The sequence below is a fragment of the Oncorhynchus tshawytscha genome, linkage group LG05, assembly GCF_018296145.1.
Source record: "Oncorhynchus tshawytscha isolate Ot180627B linkage group LG05, Otsh_v2.0, whole genome shotgun sequence".
Taxonomy (NCBI): Eukaryota; Metazoa; Chordata; class Actinopteri; order Salmoniformes; family Salmonidae; genus Oncorhynchus; species Oncorhynchus tshawytscha.
In genome coordinates, this window is record NC_056433.1 from 48530155 (window position 1) to 48546328 (window position 16174).

At 43.0% G+C, this 16174-nt stretch overlaps 1 protein-coding gene across 2 annotated transcripts; it reads right to left on the reverse strand.

The window, feature by feature from the left end:
• Positions 1-299: 299 nt before the first annotated feature.
• misp (mitotic spindle positioning) lies at positions 300-15599 on the reverse strand. Of its 2 annotated transcripts, XM_042322017.1 has the most exons (6): positions 15435-15599; positions 14916-15128; positions 6286-8734; positions 1426-1682; positions 1154-1192; positions 300-1048 (listed from the first exon to the last, which is right to left on the reverse strand). In XM_042322017.1, exons 2-6 carry the CDS (start codon positions 14973-14975, stop codon positions 959-961), a joined length of 2895 nt encoding a protein of 964 aa, XP_042177951.1. In that variant the 5' UTR covers positions 14976-15128; positions 15435-15599; the 3' UTR covers positions 300-958. The 2 variants fall into 2 exon arrangements, with proteins under 2 accessions (XP_042177951.1, XP_024276862.1); XM_024421094.2 differs by lacking the exons at positions 14916-15128; positions 15435-15599 and adding an exon at positions 13501-13661.
• Between the last annotated feature and the right edge of the window lie 575 nt (positions 15600-16174).

Here is a 16174-nt window from a genome sequence, read left to right on the forward strand (position 1 = left end):
GGATGTTCTCTTGCTAAGTGTATGAATTAGACCATTTTCCTGTCCTGCTAAGAAAAATGTAACAAGTACTTTTGTGTTTCAAGGAAAATGTATGGAGTAAAAAGTAAATTCTTCAGTAATGTAGTAAAAGTTGCCAAAAATATAAAATAGTAAAAGTACAATTACCCCAAAAAACAACTTTAGTAGTACTTAAATATTTTTATAAACACATTACCTAAGAACCTGGCGGGTTCAAGTCTTGCACAAATTTCTGCTCTCACAGCACATACAAGTCAATTAAGAACACAAACATACTGGTATCAGCTGTAGCTAACTCTTTATTAGATATTATTTCATATTAAATTAGACAAAAGTCAACATTTCCTGAAGACTTCTGCAAGTGCTTCATTGGACTGGATATTGGTTTGGAAATGTTTGCTTTATTAAATACATAATGGATATCCGATGGTTTCTTGCTTGTTTTTGCTTTGCAAAGCACAACTGACAAGACAAAAATAGCTCCCTCACTCATTTTCTATGCAGCCTTTTGAGGGCGGATGGGCCTAATCAAAGCTACCTAGCAGTGACTGCCAGACTTAAAAATAACTCATACACCTTTCTATCCCAAAACAAGGCAATGCATTCTAAGCAGGCGCAGAACTCCTCTTAAATTCCACTTCCATTCCATTTTCTGCCTCAGCTAAAAACCTGTCTCATCTATTACATATTTTTCAGTTCACCTTTCGCTTCTAAATCGTGAAAGGGTACCTGCCCTAGTCAGGGCAATGCTCGGGTGGCAGATGATGGACGGGGGGGGGTTTATCACAAAGTTGACCAATCATTAGTTCAGCCAGGTAGTGTGTAGACGGAGTATATTCTTATGTGCTGAGATGGGACAACTTCCCTAAAATGCCTGTTGTTCCATCTCCTCTTCTCCTTTCCATGCTCGCTCACCCTCCAGTGGAGAAGGCTGGTGGACTCATTGGCTGTCCTCCTTTGTGTAGTCGCCAGCCTCCCAGCGCAGTGCCCGCTGGTTTTTGTGCCTGGTGACGCGGGTCGCCTCCAACACCTGCAATGGAAGAAATAGCATCAATATCATATTGGACCTGTGATAAAAGGCCTTCGGAGACAAATGAATCAATGGATATCAGCAGAGAGAAGAGCAACCACTTACTTCATTGTTCACATCGTCAGTAGGCTGAATTCCTGCATACTAGAGGTAACAGAAAAGTCTAATTCAACAACTAGCACACTGTCATTGTAGGATACAAAACCTATGAATTGAGAAGTTTCACAAGATGTACATGGTTTCGCCAACACTATCAGTACTCTTTTGTAGGCATATTGCATTGCTGTATTTCTTTCCAAACTGTGCCTAAATGTCTTATGTCTATAATGGATTTTCAATGTATGTAGACAGCATCAATAACTACAGTCTTTCCTCACAGCATTCTCTTCCAGCTTCAGTTTGATTCTCCTCTCCTCAAAGTCCTCTAGCAGTGTTTCGGTCAGGCCTTTTTGCGTGGGGATCCCAGGGGAGCCACCCATCTCTACCCACGGGCTAGCAGGCAACAGGGGGGCAACCCTGCTCACCACAGGGGAGCTGGGCCTTGGGGAGCCCCATGGCTGGGCAGTGACTATGGAAAAGGAGGGAAGACGGGCAGTGGGACGAATGGAGGTGGAAAAGCGAGATGCGCTGTCCACTTTATCGGGGGGAGGGGGAGAGAAAGAGAAACATTGAGTTAACACACATGCTTGTAATTGTGTTAAGAGTACATTCGAAATGTAAGTCGAAAGCAACATGAAAACTACAGTGCCTTCAGAAAGTACACCCCTTGACTTTTTCTACGTTGTGTTACAGCTTGAATTTAAGGTGGATTAAATTGAGATTGTTTTACTGGCCTACACACACACACAACACCCCGTAATGTCAAAGTTGAATTGTTATTTTTTCTACATTGAAGAATAGTTAAGACATAACTATGAAATAACACATATGGAATCATGTAAAAAAATGAATATTCTAAATATATTTATGAGATTCTTCAAAGTAGCCACCCTTTGCCTTGATGACAGCTTTGCACACTCTTGGCATTCTCTCAACCAGCTTCATGAGGTAGTCACCTGGAATGCATTTCAATTAGCGGGTGTGCCATGTTAAGTTACATTTCTGGAATTTTTTTTCATCTTAATGCATTTGAGCCAATCATTTGTGTTTTGACAAGGTAGGGGTAGTATACAAGAAGAAACCCCCTATTTGGTAAAAGACCAAGTCCATATTATGGCAAGAACAGCTCAAATAAGCAAAGAGAAAAGACAGTCCATCATTACTTTAAGACACGGTCATCTCAGATTGACTGACCATCTGAAGGGGAGAGTTTTGGCCAGAGTTCCAGTTAAATACATGAATATGTTGATTGTCGAGAGCACGTGTTCTAATGATCGATTGGGTTCTTGTACGAACATCAGAATATCAGTGTAAAGACTTATTTTGCAAATCGGATGTAAAGACTTATTTTGCAAATCGGATGCCTACAACTGAACTGAATTATCAAGGCTTGTGGTGAGCTAGAGAGAAGTTTAAACCATTTGCATATAGCTGTACTAAAACCGAATTCCTCGAGTGCCAAGTTCAGGAAGGTCATATTGACTCTGTTCGGGAAGTGAGATGCATGATGTCAGAGGCGCCTGTTGACTAGAGTGTCAGACTTTCATAAAACCCTTTTGATCAGAATGTATTATTTTGGGAAGAATAGTTTCTAATCTGTTGGCTTTGCAAATTATTTTTAAACTTATTTTTTGACCAGGAGAATGATTAAGACTGTGTTCATATGCGGAAGGTTATTAGAGCAATACACATGCGCAACCATATTTAACACATAAGAGTAAGCCTTGTCTAAGCCGGCGGAGGGGTTCTACTAAGCTATATGCAATTGTTTAAAACATTTGAGAAATAAGGGGATAAATATATTCATACAACTCAGTAGGAAGTGGAATTATGTTAAATGAAAAGCTGAAATGTCTTGTGTCAATAAGTATTCAATCCCTTTGTTATGGCAAGCCCAAACAAGTTCATGAGTAAAAATGTGATTAGCAAGTTGCATGGATATACTGTGTTACATAATTGTTTTTATGACTACCTCATCTCTGTAACCCACACAAACAATTATCTGTAAGGTCCCTCAGTCGAGCAGTGAATTTCAAACAGATTCAACTACAAAAGACCAGGGAAGGATTTCAAGGACTCGCAAAAAGGGCACCTATTGGTAGATGGTGAAATCCCTGCTTTTTTTTAAACCAAGAGGCTAATGGGGACTTTAAAACAGACTAATGGCTGTGATAGGAGAAAACAGAGGATGAATCAAGGAAGCCTGTACAAATATTCCAAAACATGAATCCTGTTTGCAACAAGTCAGAAAGCAATTCACTTTTTATTCTAAATACAAAAAGTGTTAATGTATGTTTGGGGCAAATCCAATACTGAGCACCACTCTCCATGTTTTCATGCATGTGGTGGCTGCATCATGTTATGGGTATGCTTGTAATTGTTAAGGACTAAGGATTTTTTCAGGATAAAAAAAAAAAAAGAAACTGAATGGAACTAAGCACAGGCAAAATCCAAAAGGAAAACCTGGTTCAGTCTACATTCCACTAGACACTGGGAGATGAATTCCCCTTTCAGCTGGACAACACCATAAAACACAAGGCCAGATCTACACTGGAGTTGCTTACAGAGAAGACAGTAAATTTTCCTGAGTGGCCGAGTTACAGTTTTGACTTAAATCTACTTGAAAATCTATGGCAAGACCTGAAAATGGTTGTCTAGCAACCAATTTGACAGAGCTTGAAACATTTTGAAAATAATAAACTGGGCCAAGGTTGCACAATCCAGGTGTGGAAGCTCTTAGAGACTTACCCAGAAAGAGCTGTAAATCAGTGCAAAATTGCTTCTACAAAGTATTGACCAAGGGGGTGAATACTTGTGTAAATGAGATACTTCTGCATTTCATTTTTTATACATTTGCAAAAATATGTATAAAAAAAAAGTTTTAATTTTGACATATGTAGAAGAGTGAGCAAACACATTTAATCTACTTGGAATTCAGGCTGTAACAACAAAATGTGGAATAAGTCAACAGGTATGAACACTTTCTGAAGGCACTGTACATAAAGATAGCTGAATTGTAGTCATACCATTGTACACACTTGACTATGAAAATGGACACTGGTAGACATCTTGCTGTAACACTAGTTTTAAAAAGGCCCAGTGCAGTCAAAACTATGTTTTTCCTGTGTTTTGTATGATATTGTACATACAAAACACATGAAACGACACTACATGACCAAAAGTATGTGGACCCCTGCTCGTCGAAAATCTCATTCCAAAATCACGGCCAATAATATGTAGTTGGTCTCTACTCTTCTGGGAAGGCTTTCCACTACAATTTGGAACATTGCTGCGGGGGCTTTCTTCCAGTCAGCCACAAGAGCATTAGTGAGGTCGGGCACTGATGTTGGGTGATTAGGCCTGGCTCGCAGTCACCGTTCCAATTCATCCCAAAGGTGTTTGATGGGGTTACGGTCAAGGTTCTGTGCAGGCCAGTCAAGTTCTTCCACAACGATCTTGACCAAAAAAATTCTGTACGGACCTTGGTTTGCGCAAGGGGTCACTGTCATTCTGAAACAGTAAAGGGCCTTCCCCAAACAGTTGTAAGCACAGAATCGTCTAGAATAAGGGTGGGCAGTTCCAGTCCTCGAGGGCCTGATTGGTGTCAGTTTTGCCCCAGCTAACACGCCGGACTCCAATAATCACCTAATCACAATCTTCAGTTTAGAATGCAATTTGATTAATCTGCTGTTTTTGCTAGGGATGGAGAAGTGTGACACCAATCAGGCCCTCGGGGACTGGAGTTGCCACCAGTGGTCTAGAATGTCATTGTATGCTGTAGCGTTAAGATTTGCCGTCACTGGAACTAAAGGGCCTAGCCCGAACCATGAAAAACAGCCCCAGACCATTATTCCTCCTCCACCAAACTTGACAGTTGGCACTATGCATTCAGGCAGGTAGTGTTCTCCTCTTATCCGTCATACCCAGATAAGTCTGTCGGACTGCCAGGTGGTGAAGCGTGAATCATCACTTCAGAGAACACATTCCACTGCTCCAATGGCAGCGAGCTTTACACCACTCCAGCCGACGCTTGGTATTATGCATGGTGATCTTAGACTTGCGTGCAGCTAATTGGCCATGTAAACCCATTTCATGAAGCTCTCGACGAACAGTTCTTGTGCTGACGTTGCTTCCAGAGGCAGTTTGGAACTCGGTCGTGAGTGTTGCTTGCAGTCCTAGCTACATTTTAGCTTGAGAAAGTTTTTGCTAAAATGCTATTTTTGACCAATTTTATGGATAACTATTACAGTAAGGTACTGTTTGATATTGAGATAAAAACAGCTGCATTGGCCCTTTAATGTGACTGTAGGTAGAATAATCTTAAGGTCCAGTGCAGCCGTTTTTTAAAATCTCAATATCAAATCGTTTCTGGGTAATAATTTAGTACCTTACTGTGATTATTTTCAATTAAAATTGTCAAAAAGAAACAGAAATTGCTTCTTAGCTAAGAACAATCTCAGACAATTTTGCTAGGACTGTCTGGGAGTGGTCTGAGTGGGGAGGGGAAAGCTGAAACTAGCTCTTACTGGCAGAGCGGTTTGGAACTCTTTCTTATTGGTCTATTGACTAATTTTCCACCTAGTGATGTCACCAGGCAGGTCAAAACTTCATCCCACTAAAACAGGCAAGAATTTCATTATAATTTTTCCAATATTATTCTAACCTCAATGTGGAAATATGTATAGAACACAGGTCAAGCACGTTTAACCGCACTGGGCCTTGAACCACAATTTCAGTGCGTCAGGAAAAGCAGCAATGAAATAATAAATTATTAAACTTTTCACTGTTCTGTTTATCTGACTTATTTGAGCCTTTTTGATGCAAAGTAATAACCTTTGTGTCAATGATTAATCATGGCTGGTAACACAGCATTGGTTCCTCTGCTCATATATGACCAAAGTTCAGGATCTAATTAAGTTTGTCATGTCTTCCAGTCTAAGAAAGACAGCAGTATACAAGACAAACAAATACCACTAAAAGCTAGAATCGTGAGGACATTTGACAATTGGTCATGTAGACATTTGCTTAAATCAAGCCAAAAACAAGTATAAGATATTGCCATCATGAATAATTCCTCTGTTAGGTAGTCTTGTAATTGTATAGATTTGTGTATGGATAAATGAACTGAACCATCCTACCTAGCATTGATACTGGAGTGATAGATGAGTAGGACCATCTGGCCAAGCTCGTCTGCTCTACTGGAAGTGAAGGGCTCTCAGAGAAGACAGACTCTTCCTGTTCCACAATGACTCTTCGCAGGCTTTGCGATTGACATGAGTCTTTAGCGTCTCGTTCTATACAGTCCAAGCTTCCTTCCATAGAGGCGGACAGGCCACTGGATTCCCGCAGTTCCCGGAGCTCCTGCTCACGTTTCAGATCCTGCTCAATCTCCTTCTGGATAATATCTGGAGCGTTTGGTCTTCGATGTCGCAGGCCGCCAGAATCCAGGTGCGCCCTCCAGGTTGGGACAGGCTTATCACTCGGTTCAGACACCTGCACTGCAAACGCAGTGGGTGTAGGTGAGGAGGGAGAGGATGACAAAGAGGAGGAGGCTTCTTTAGCCGAGGAGACTCTGGCTGGAACTGGCTTCTTTCTTTCCACTAACCACGATGGGTAATTTACTATTTCACTAGTACTGGTCTTCACCACCACTGTAACTTGAGCGCTTTCTGCCTTACTGGTCTCATTCCCTTTCAACATGACGCTCTCCTCTGGGAAGCTGCTTGGCAGTACTCTTTTGAGGTCTTGGGACTCTGAACTCCAGCCTTCGCTGGTGGTATTGACGCTTGGAGTGGCGCTCATGCTGCCGATGTACAACTCGGTCTCTTCGGAGTGCCGGTGAGGGCAGCAAGGGGAAGGGTAGCCTTCCATATCTGAGCTGCTACTCCTCACAATGACCCTGGGTGATGACCAAGTCCTTTTCATCGTCTCAACCTCGGCTCCAGATTGGTCTCCAAGCTCAAAGATCTTTCTCCGATCCTCCATTTCCTGAGGAGTTCCCCGGCCATATAGACCTGGGACTCTCCCCTGGTACAGCAAGTCTTCTTCCCTCTGGCTGTCCTTTTTGATCTCGCGCTGGATGAAGAAGCTCACCCGGTTCTTCTTATTTGCCTTGACAGGCATCAGTGGCGGTGTAGGCTGGGAGAGCAGAGACTTGACCTCCACCATCTCTTGGACGTCGGTGTGCTTGATGCCCCGCAATCGCCGAAGACTCTCTTCTCTCTCCTGAGCAATACGAATCTCCCTCTCTATGGGCGTCTCTCTGTAACCACTTGCCGATTGGGTGCCCTTGCTTTCTGGCTGAGGGTTGTCATTGGACATGCTTCCGTCACTTGTGTAGCCAACACTGGTGTCACCCGATAGATCCTCAAGTCCAGAGTCAAGGTCATCAAACAGGCTACTCTGCCTCTTGGTTACTCTCTCCCCTGTGCGGTACACCTTTCTGCCAGTGACATTTTCCCCTTTGTCCTGACGTTTCACTGGGGTCAGACTTTGGTTAAACCATTCCGCAGAGTGGTAGTCTTTTTTCTCACTCCTTGGTGACAGCAAGCTGTCTTCTGACTGCCACAGTCTTTGTGGTTTTAGAGAGCGGGGACTCTGCAGGAATGGGTTGAGCCTCGACTGTTCCATCTTTCGGAACTGCTCCCGTGCTGCGCTGAAGTTGATCTGTTCGTTGTCGATGGTGCATGGCTCAGCTGCTGGTGTGGACTCAGATTTAGTGCTGCTTGGCCCGTAGCACAAGCTGAACCCTTCGAGCAACTTGTTGGGTGATTTGCTGAGATCCAGGGTTTCAAGTGCACTCCACTGCTCCCTGAATGTGGCAATCTTTTTGGGGGCTTGACTGTGGATGATCTCCTGCCTAAGCTGCTTCTCCTCCTCCTCCTCCGCCTTGAATTGGGCACCGTTGGTGTTCACCTGGTAGCGGGAGTCCTCGTCGTCCTCGAACAGACTCCCTGGCTTCTTCCCACCGGTGTATGTCTGCAGTTTGAAACTGCTTTCCTCTTTCAGGGTCGCCAACTTGGCTTGTCTCTCTGGGGACACCATCCAGGCTTCGTTCATCTCCGCCTCGGGGCTCACCGGATCATCCACAAAGGAGTAGAAGCCACGTTGGGAGCCCGTGCTCCCTGCACTGCTAGGGCTACTGGGTTGCCAGTCTTCACTGGTGTTGCCGCAATCTTCCTCTGACACCGCCACCTGCCTGGCCTGCACCACCACATCCCGGGACACCTTCTGCTGGGTGGATACGATAACTGTGGACTGGGTGCGGGTCACGGAGATGCTGTCAAAACTGAAAGCTGAAGAGTTGCCATTCCGGTTGTAGATCCAGCTCTGGTCCAGACTAAAGGGCTCATCGGTGGTGGGGCTGAGCATGGTGCGAAGGTCTACTGCCAGCTCCAGTTTGGGTGACATGGGCTGAAGCACCCATTTTCTGGGTGTGCTTTCCATGGTTCCTTGGAATGTGGTGTCTTCCTGTGTAGACGGTGAGATTTCTGCAGCAGGAAGCTGGTGAGATTGGCACACTATCTGGTCTCCCTCCTCCTGGGTCAACACATCCTGGGAATCGTCAGGTGCAGCAACTGAGAGCCTCTGCAACATAATAATTAAGAAAGATGAAATGGTCAAGTGGCAACTGGATCATTATAACCAATCAAACAAGCCCTCCACTGTCCAAATAATTCTAACAATGTATCATAATTATTCAATATTTTATTGAAAACACTGAGTAGCTACATCTTATCAATGAACCTACCAGGTACAACCCCAAATCAGTAAACACGGGTACCCTCATAGATGTCATCCTAACTAATTCGCCCTCCAAATACACCTCTGCTGTTTTCAATCAAGATCTCAGCGATCACTGTCTGCATCCGTAATGGGTCTGCGACCAAACGACTACCCCTCATCACTGTCAAACGCTCCCTGAAACACTTCTGCGAGCAGGCCTTTCTAATCGACCTGGCCGGGGTATCCTGGAATGACATTGACCTCATCCCGTCAGTAGATGATGCCTGGCTATTCTTTAAAAGTGCCTTCCTCACCATCTTAAATAAGCATGCCCCTCAAAAAATGCAGAACTAGGAATAGATATATTCCTTGGTTCACTCCAGACCGGTCTGCCCTCGACCAGCACAAAAACATCCTGTGGCGTTCTGCATTAGCATCGAATAGCCCCTGTGATATGCAACTTTTCAGGGAAGTTAGGAACAAATATACACAAGCAGTTAGAAAAGCTAAGGCAAGCTTTTTCAAACAGAAATTTGCATCCTGTAGTACTAACTCACTGGTTACCATGGCAGCACCCACTCGTAGCACGCGCTCCAGCAGGTATATCTCACTAGTCACCCCCAAAGCCAATTCCTCCTTTGGTCGTCTTTCCTTCCAGTTCTCTGCTGCCCATGACTGGAACGAATTGCAAAAATCTCTGAAGCTGGAGACTCACATCTCCCTCACTAGCTTTAAGCACCAGCTGTCAGAGCAGCTTACAGATCACTGCACCTGTACATAGCCCATCTGTACACAGCCCATCCATCTACCTACCTCATCCCCATACTGGTATTTATTCATTTATTTTGCTCCTTTGCACCCCAGTATCTCTACCTGCACATTCATCTTCTGCCGATCTACCATTCCAGTGTTTAATTGCCTGTTTATTTCCTTAACTTACCTCATTTGCACTCACTGTATATAGACTGTTTTATTTTGTTCTACTGTATTATTGACTATGTTTTGTTTATTCCATGTGTAACTCTGTTGTGGTATGTGTCGAATTGCTACGCTTTATCTTGGCCAGGTCGCAGTTGCAAATGAGAACTTGTTCTCAACTAGCCTACCTGGTTAAATAAAGGTGAAATAAAACATTTAAAAAAATCTTTGCATACAGTGACAATGGCTGTTATTCCCACTTCACAGATTACAGAACACGGCTTGTGCCACCAAGATGAAATGAGTTGCATAACACTTCAGGGGTTTATGGTTTACAGGAATCTGTTTAACAGGGGAAATAAAATAAAAAGTTGTGCAAGACAGGATGCTGAGATTTTCTTTGGAATGCCAATATACAAGTTGCCAATAACATTTACAGCTTAAAATGTAATGCATGAGAACGAGAGACCATGTTTGCAGTGAACCTAGCTGATCAGGAAAGACACGGGAACTCAAACTGGGAAAATGTAGAGCAAACCAATGTGTGAGATGGTCTAAAAAAATATGTTTGCGTTGGTCTAGAAGGCAACTAAGGAATGTTAAGCTGGTATGCAAGGGAATGACACACAAGGTTCAATCATCTCAGTCAGACCTCTATTTATTGCAAACCTTGAAGTTTCTGTATGGAGGATTACCAGATCCATTGCTGTGATACTGTATAAAGGTCTGTATGAAGAGCCATAAACACTGTCTGTTCCCATCTTAGCCAAGACATTCCGATTCATAATATTGTACATGGATTGCTATTTTTTTTTATTTAAAAAATATATATTTTTAAATCGGCACAACTCATACAGTCAAGCTTTTATATACTGAGCAAAAATATAAATGGAACATGAAACAATTAACGATTTTACTGAGGGACAGTTCATATGAGGATATCAGTCAATTGAAGAATATTCATTAGGCCCTAATCAATGATTTCACATGAGAATACAAGTCTTACAATGGGCCTCAGGATTTCGTCACGGTATTTCTGTGCATTTAAATTGCCAGCAGTAAAATGGTGTTCGTTGTCCGTAGCTTATTACTGAGTTACAGTTAATATAAGGAAATCAGTCAATTGAAATAAATTCATTAGGCCCTAATCTATGGATTTCGTGACTGGGAATACAGATAAAGAATCTGTGACCAACAGATGCATCTAAAAAAAAAGGTAGCAGTGTGGATTAGAAAACCAGTCAGTATCTGGTGACCACAATTTGCCTCATGCGGCGTGACACATCTCCTTCGCATAGAGCTGATCAGGCTGTTGATCGTGGAATGTTGTCCCACTGCTCTTCAATGGCTGTGCGAAGTTGTTGGATATTGGCGGGAACTGGAACACACTGTCGTACACGTGTTGGACATAATGCCAAATTCTCTAAAACAACGTAAGGAGGCAGCTTATGGTAGAGAAAGTAACATTAAATTATCTGGCAACAGCTCTAGTGGACATTCCTGCAGTCAGCATGCCAATTGCACGCTCCTTTAAAATATTTCTACGTTGTGACAAAACTGCACATTTTAGAGTGGCCTTTTATTGTCCCCAGCATAAGGTGCACCTGTGTAATGATCGTGCCATTTGATCGGCTTCTTGATATGCCAAACTTCTCAGGGAGAGGGATTATCTTGGCAAAGGGGAAATGCTCACTAACAGGGATGTAAACACATTTGTGCACCAAATTTGAGAGAAATACACTTTGTGTGTGTATGGACCATTTATTTCAGTGTATGGACCATTTATTTCAGCTCATGAAACATGGTACCAAAACTTTACATGTGGCGTTTATATTTTTGTTCAGTGTAGTTATTATCAACCATTATCAATTTATTCAAGCAATGGATTAATCTTAAACCTGCAGACATGTACCTAGAGCAGGGCTCTCCAACCCTGCTGCTGGAGAACTACCATCCTGTAGGTTTAGGGCATCGGTTTCTAATAATTAGCTGGTTGACAAAATTATTCAGCTTGTTTTTACAACTGGGGTTGGAGAAGCCTGACCTGGAGTGAGACCTGGAGTGTGCAGCTACAATTCCTTTTCAAAGTGCCTAGTTGTCAGAAGATATATGAAGAACCATAATGAGGGAGAGAGAGGAATGTGTTCACTCCTTTCTCACACAACTCATCTGGAGGTGGGAGTACTGACACTCGAGCAGGATATTAGATACTCTTGGCCAATGAAAACAGATAAGTTCCTCTTCACTCGACTGATGTAGAACTAACTACACTGGTGGCTGGGTGCAATGGCGGGTTGACCTGTCAATCATTTTTTTATATGCCACACAAAAGGATTAAAAGGAAAATATTTCATGGCAACTAGCAGTTTCACTTAGAATCTCTATAGCACTTTTGGCATAACAGCATAACATGCTCACTGCTATTCGAGCATGTTGGCTATTGAGTAAAACCTAGAGCCCCTGGAAGCTTCCACTCCATTCAACATTGTAATTTCAATTGACAAAACAATCTTGCATTTCACAATTGTCATTGTAACCCTGACGACACAGAATTATTAAACTAATCATGACAGATGCACAACACTAGACAAATGGACCGGAGTTTACCCAGTCCTAACCTTCCCAGAGATGCCAAGACGTTTGACTGACCTCAGAATAAGCGCTTCAGCAAATATACATACATTTTGGGTTAAAAAGTAACGCACTATCCCAAGAGTTCTAAGGCAGCCTGCAGTGTGCGCATGCGCGCATGTGACCACTTGTGTGACAGTGGACTGTGTACCCCTGATAAGCTCTTTTCAGCGCCACTTTCTGGAATTAGCTCCTCTGCCCTTTGCTCATTGGCTGAGAGAGAAGAGGAGTGATCGGTGGGGGACAGGAGATACACAAGTGTCCTCGCCTCCACTAATTTATTACCTCACACTGGTGTGTGTGTGTGTGTGTGTGTGTACACACACCACACTAGTTCCTGTCAGTAAAGTGCCTATTGTGGCATGGATCAACTAAGGCCAAGTTGCATGTAGCACACAAGATAATACAACAAATTACGCAATAAAGATTTTGACACATCAAAACCTTCAGACTTATTCAAGGCTAATACATATACACATACACACTCAGACTGTCTGAAATAAATGCCCAAATACATGTTGTCATACCCTACAGCTTATGTCTGTCGACCATACAGATTTCCAACTAGTTCTCATGTCTTGGAAGGACAACCATGCCAACTGCTCATTAAAGCTCTACTAATCAAAAAAGAAAAGTAGAGAACATTTAGCAAATTAACAATGTGATGGTGTTCCCATGGGTATAGGTTGTGTAGTTACAGAGACCAGGGTATACAAGGTCCTCCTCAAATAGGGTAGGCTGTAGCATTTGGAGAAACATGGAGAACAGCCATTACTTGATACAAAAGAAGTGTATAGGGAAATAGACTTACATTAGGCTTACTTCCCTCAGTCAATGCACAAGGGTTTAATTTGACATCAACTTTTGAAAATAAGTAGAGGTCATTATTCAGTAATGTAGACAGTGTGACAAGATGGAAAATCCAACCAGTGTCTTCTAAGCTAATGCACCTGATCACCAAACTACCACTTAACTGAAGTGCTTACAATTCATAGATAATATAAGTATCGATAATGCCATTGAAATGCATTTGGATCAAAAGTACAGTTAATTTGGGAAAATTAAGTAATGAACCCTACCTTAATTAGTATACCGCAAACAAGACACAAGTTTGTTGTCTTGTGTCTCCCGCTCTCGGTCTTTTGAGCACCCTCCAGCACAGGCAAAGTTCAGCCAATATCATGTCAGTTATTGAAGCCACACCCTCTTACCGAACATGCGAAAAGTGCACAAGACTGACAAACCGCTATAACAAAGGTAGGGAGAGAAGAGAAACCCATTCACGTCACCAAGGCAAATCAAACAAGACGACCCAGATGAAAAATGACCTGTGGTCCAAACTGAAGTCCGTAATTAGTTGATTATTTGTCAGAGAGTCAGAGAATCCTGGCCTAAGGGAATGAGTTGGCAAATTTCCTGGTGATCATTTTGTGTTTCAGTACAGAAGCTTCCTTCATGACATGACTTGACAAACTTATGGAAACATGTCCATTCCCTTTACCTACCATTGGTCTCATAAGGAAACAAAAACACAAAAGAACACAAAAGTACTGAGACATCAAAAGTACTGAGACATCAAAAGTACTGAGACATCAAAAGTACTGAGACATCAAAAGTACTGAGACATCAAAAGTACTGAGACATCATCAGTATGTTGCCTGTGGACTGTTAAAGAATAATCTTCCTTTGGGGTTGAAGTTCACCTGAGAGGATGTCACTGCTACAGCTAGTCCAGTGGAAGAGCTTGAGTCATCATTGGCCAAAATGTTCATTACTTAGAAATGCAGAAAAAAATACATTTTTTACACCAAATAATGATTATGGCTCTAGATGCCAGGAAAAAGTTGTTTCAGGTGTCTTTCACCCCCCAGCCATGCTCACATACTTTGCGTCCCCTCAGACTTTTAGGGTGCATTACACCCCTGATAGAGGGCATTCCATATAAAAGGGCATTCGCTCTGAGAAATGGGAAGGTTCACACTGAACATAGCTTTGCTGCGCTCTAGTGGCTACCTTGTACATTTACACCAGAGTATTTCAATCAACTTTGTCACTCTGAATAAAAATTTGAAGGGGTCATGACAAACATAATATGGATCTCAGTTTAGCTTACTAATGCAAAGGAATGTTTGTGATTGTGATCTACTTCACACCACTATGGTCTTACATCTAGGAATCAAATGCATGACAGATGACACATCAGACATTAAAAATGGGTACTATTGAGATGTATTTGTCCAAAATTACATTTAAATCAATGAACGCCATAGTTAAAAACATTTCCCAATATCATGGAAACCATGGGAAGAATCTAGGCTGCAACAGCTGTGGTACAAACATTAACAATGCAGATCCAACTGTGTGGGATGTTGATTGTTGGTAAATGGGGGGGTAAGAGAATGTCAAAGCAAAACAAATTGTTAGCCTGCAATCAGGATCCCTTTAACATTGTTATTCCCCTGTCATTGTGTGTTTGCGGTATGGGTTGTCTTACCTTGGTCTCATGCTCCATGCTGTTACACAGCACCTGCCAAGGAGGAGTGTACTTGAACATCCTGCAGTGTGAGTGTATGTCTATCTGTGTAAGAGAGCACTTGTGTGTGTTACAGCGTGTTGGTGAACGTGTTCAGGTAGCTCTCTGTGTGACAGGATTCAAGGCTAGGTGCAGGGGGGCAATCAAGATCAACTCAGGCCAGGTGTGCTCATTCTGAGACGAGAGAGGGAGGGAGGTAGAACACTCAACAATGGGAAAGACAGTACATTGAATTTGAATTCAAAGTTTTGGGGTAAGACAGAACATGATAAAACAAAACATTGATTAAACTAACATTTTGGCGAACCTTCCAGTTGCTTTTTTGGTTGATTAATCCTTACGTTTTTTTTCATCTGGCAATTAAAAATGACTGTACACATTTCATAAATGTCCATATTTGAGTACACAAGGAATAAGATTTTTTTGGTCAGTAGCTTAATCAAAGACCCCCACCCCCCCTCACCCCATTCCTTAACTCACCTCTCGGTTCTAGACTTGCCCTCCTAGACGTCTGGGTTCTCCAGCAGGTGTTCTGTCGTCTGGATCTGCACCCCCCTCGTATCCCCTACTGTGTTAAGCCTAACAGCTGGGTCTCCGGACTCTGCTGGTGTTTTGGTCTGTGGTTTGGCCCTGACTGGACCCCTCCCTGTTACCCCCACGCCTCCCCCAATGGTATCTGTCACTCGCCCCTCTCTACCCCCCCCACCACCACCCTGTCCATCAAAGCTGCTAGTCCAGAGATATTGACCGGTTGTGGTGGGGGAGTGGGTGAAAAGGGAGTGAGTGTGTAAGGGGGGGGTTCCAGAACACAAAGCGTTGGGTGGCGTGACTGCTCCCATGTCTGTTGCTGAGGACAGGGGAATTGCAATGGAATGCTGCTGACCATCACAAAGTGCCCGGACAAAAGAGGAGCCATCTGTACACACGCGCGCACACACAGTCCCGCATCTACCAACAGTGACTGTGTAGCCAGGTGACTGTGTCGATGACAATGGCCGTGACAATGGTGCAGCAGGTCTTAGATTAGCAGTGTAAAAACATTGCATTGTGGTGTATAAGTGGGCAGGACCTTCGTTCATTGGAAAGGACTGTGAGGATTTCACAATGCAGGCCTTCGAGATCGATGCAAACCTCAAAGGGGATTTCAACTTAGTCTAAGAACCAAGGCTAAAGACACACACACACACACTCACATGCACCCGCACACACTTTCACAAATT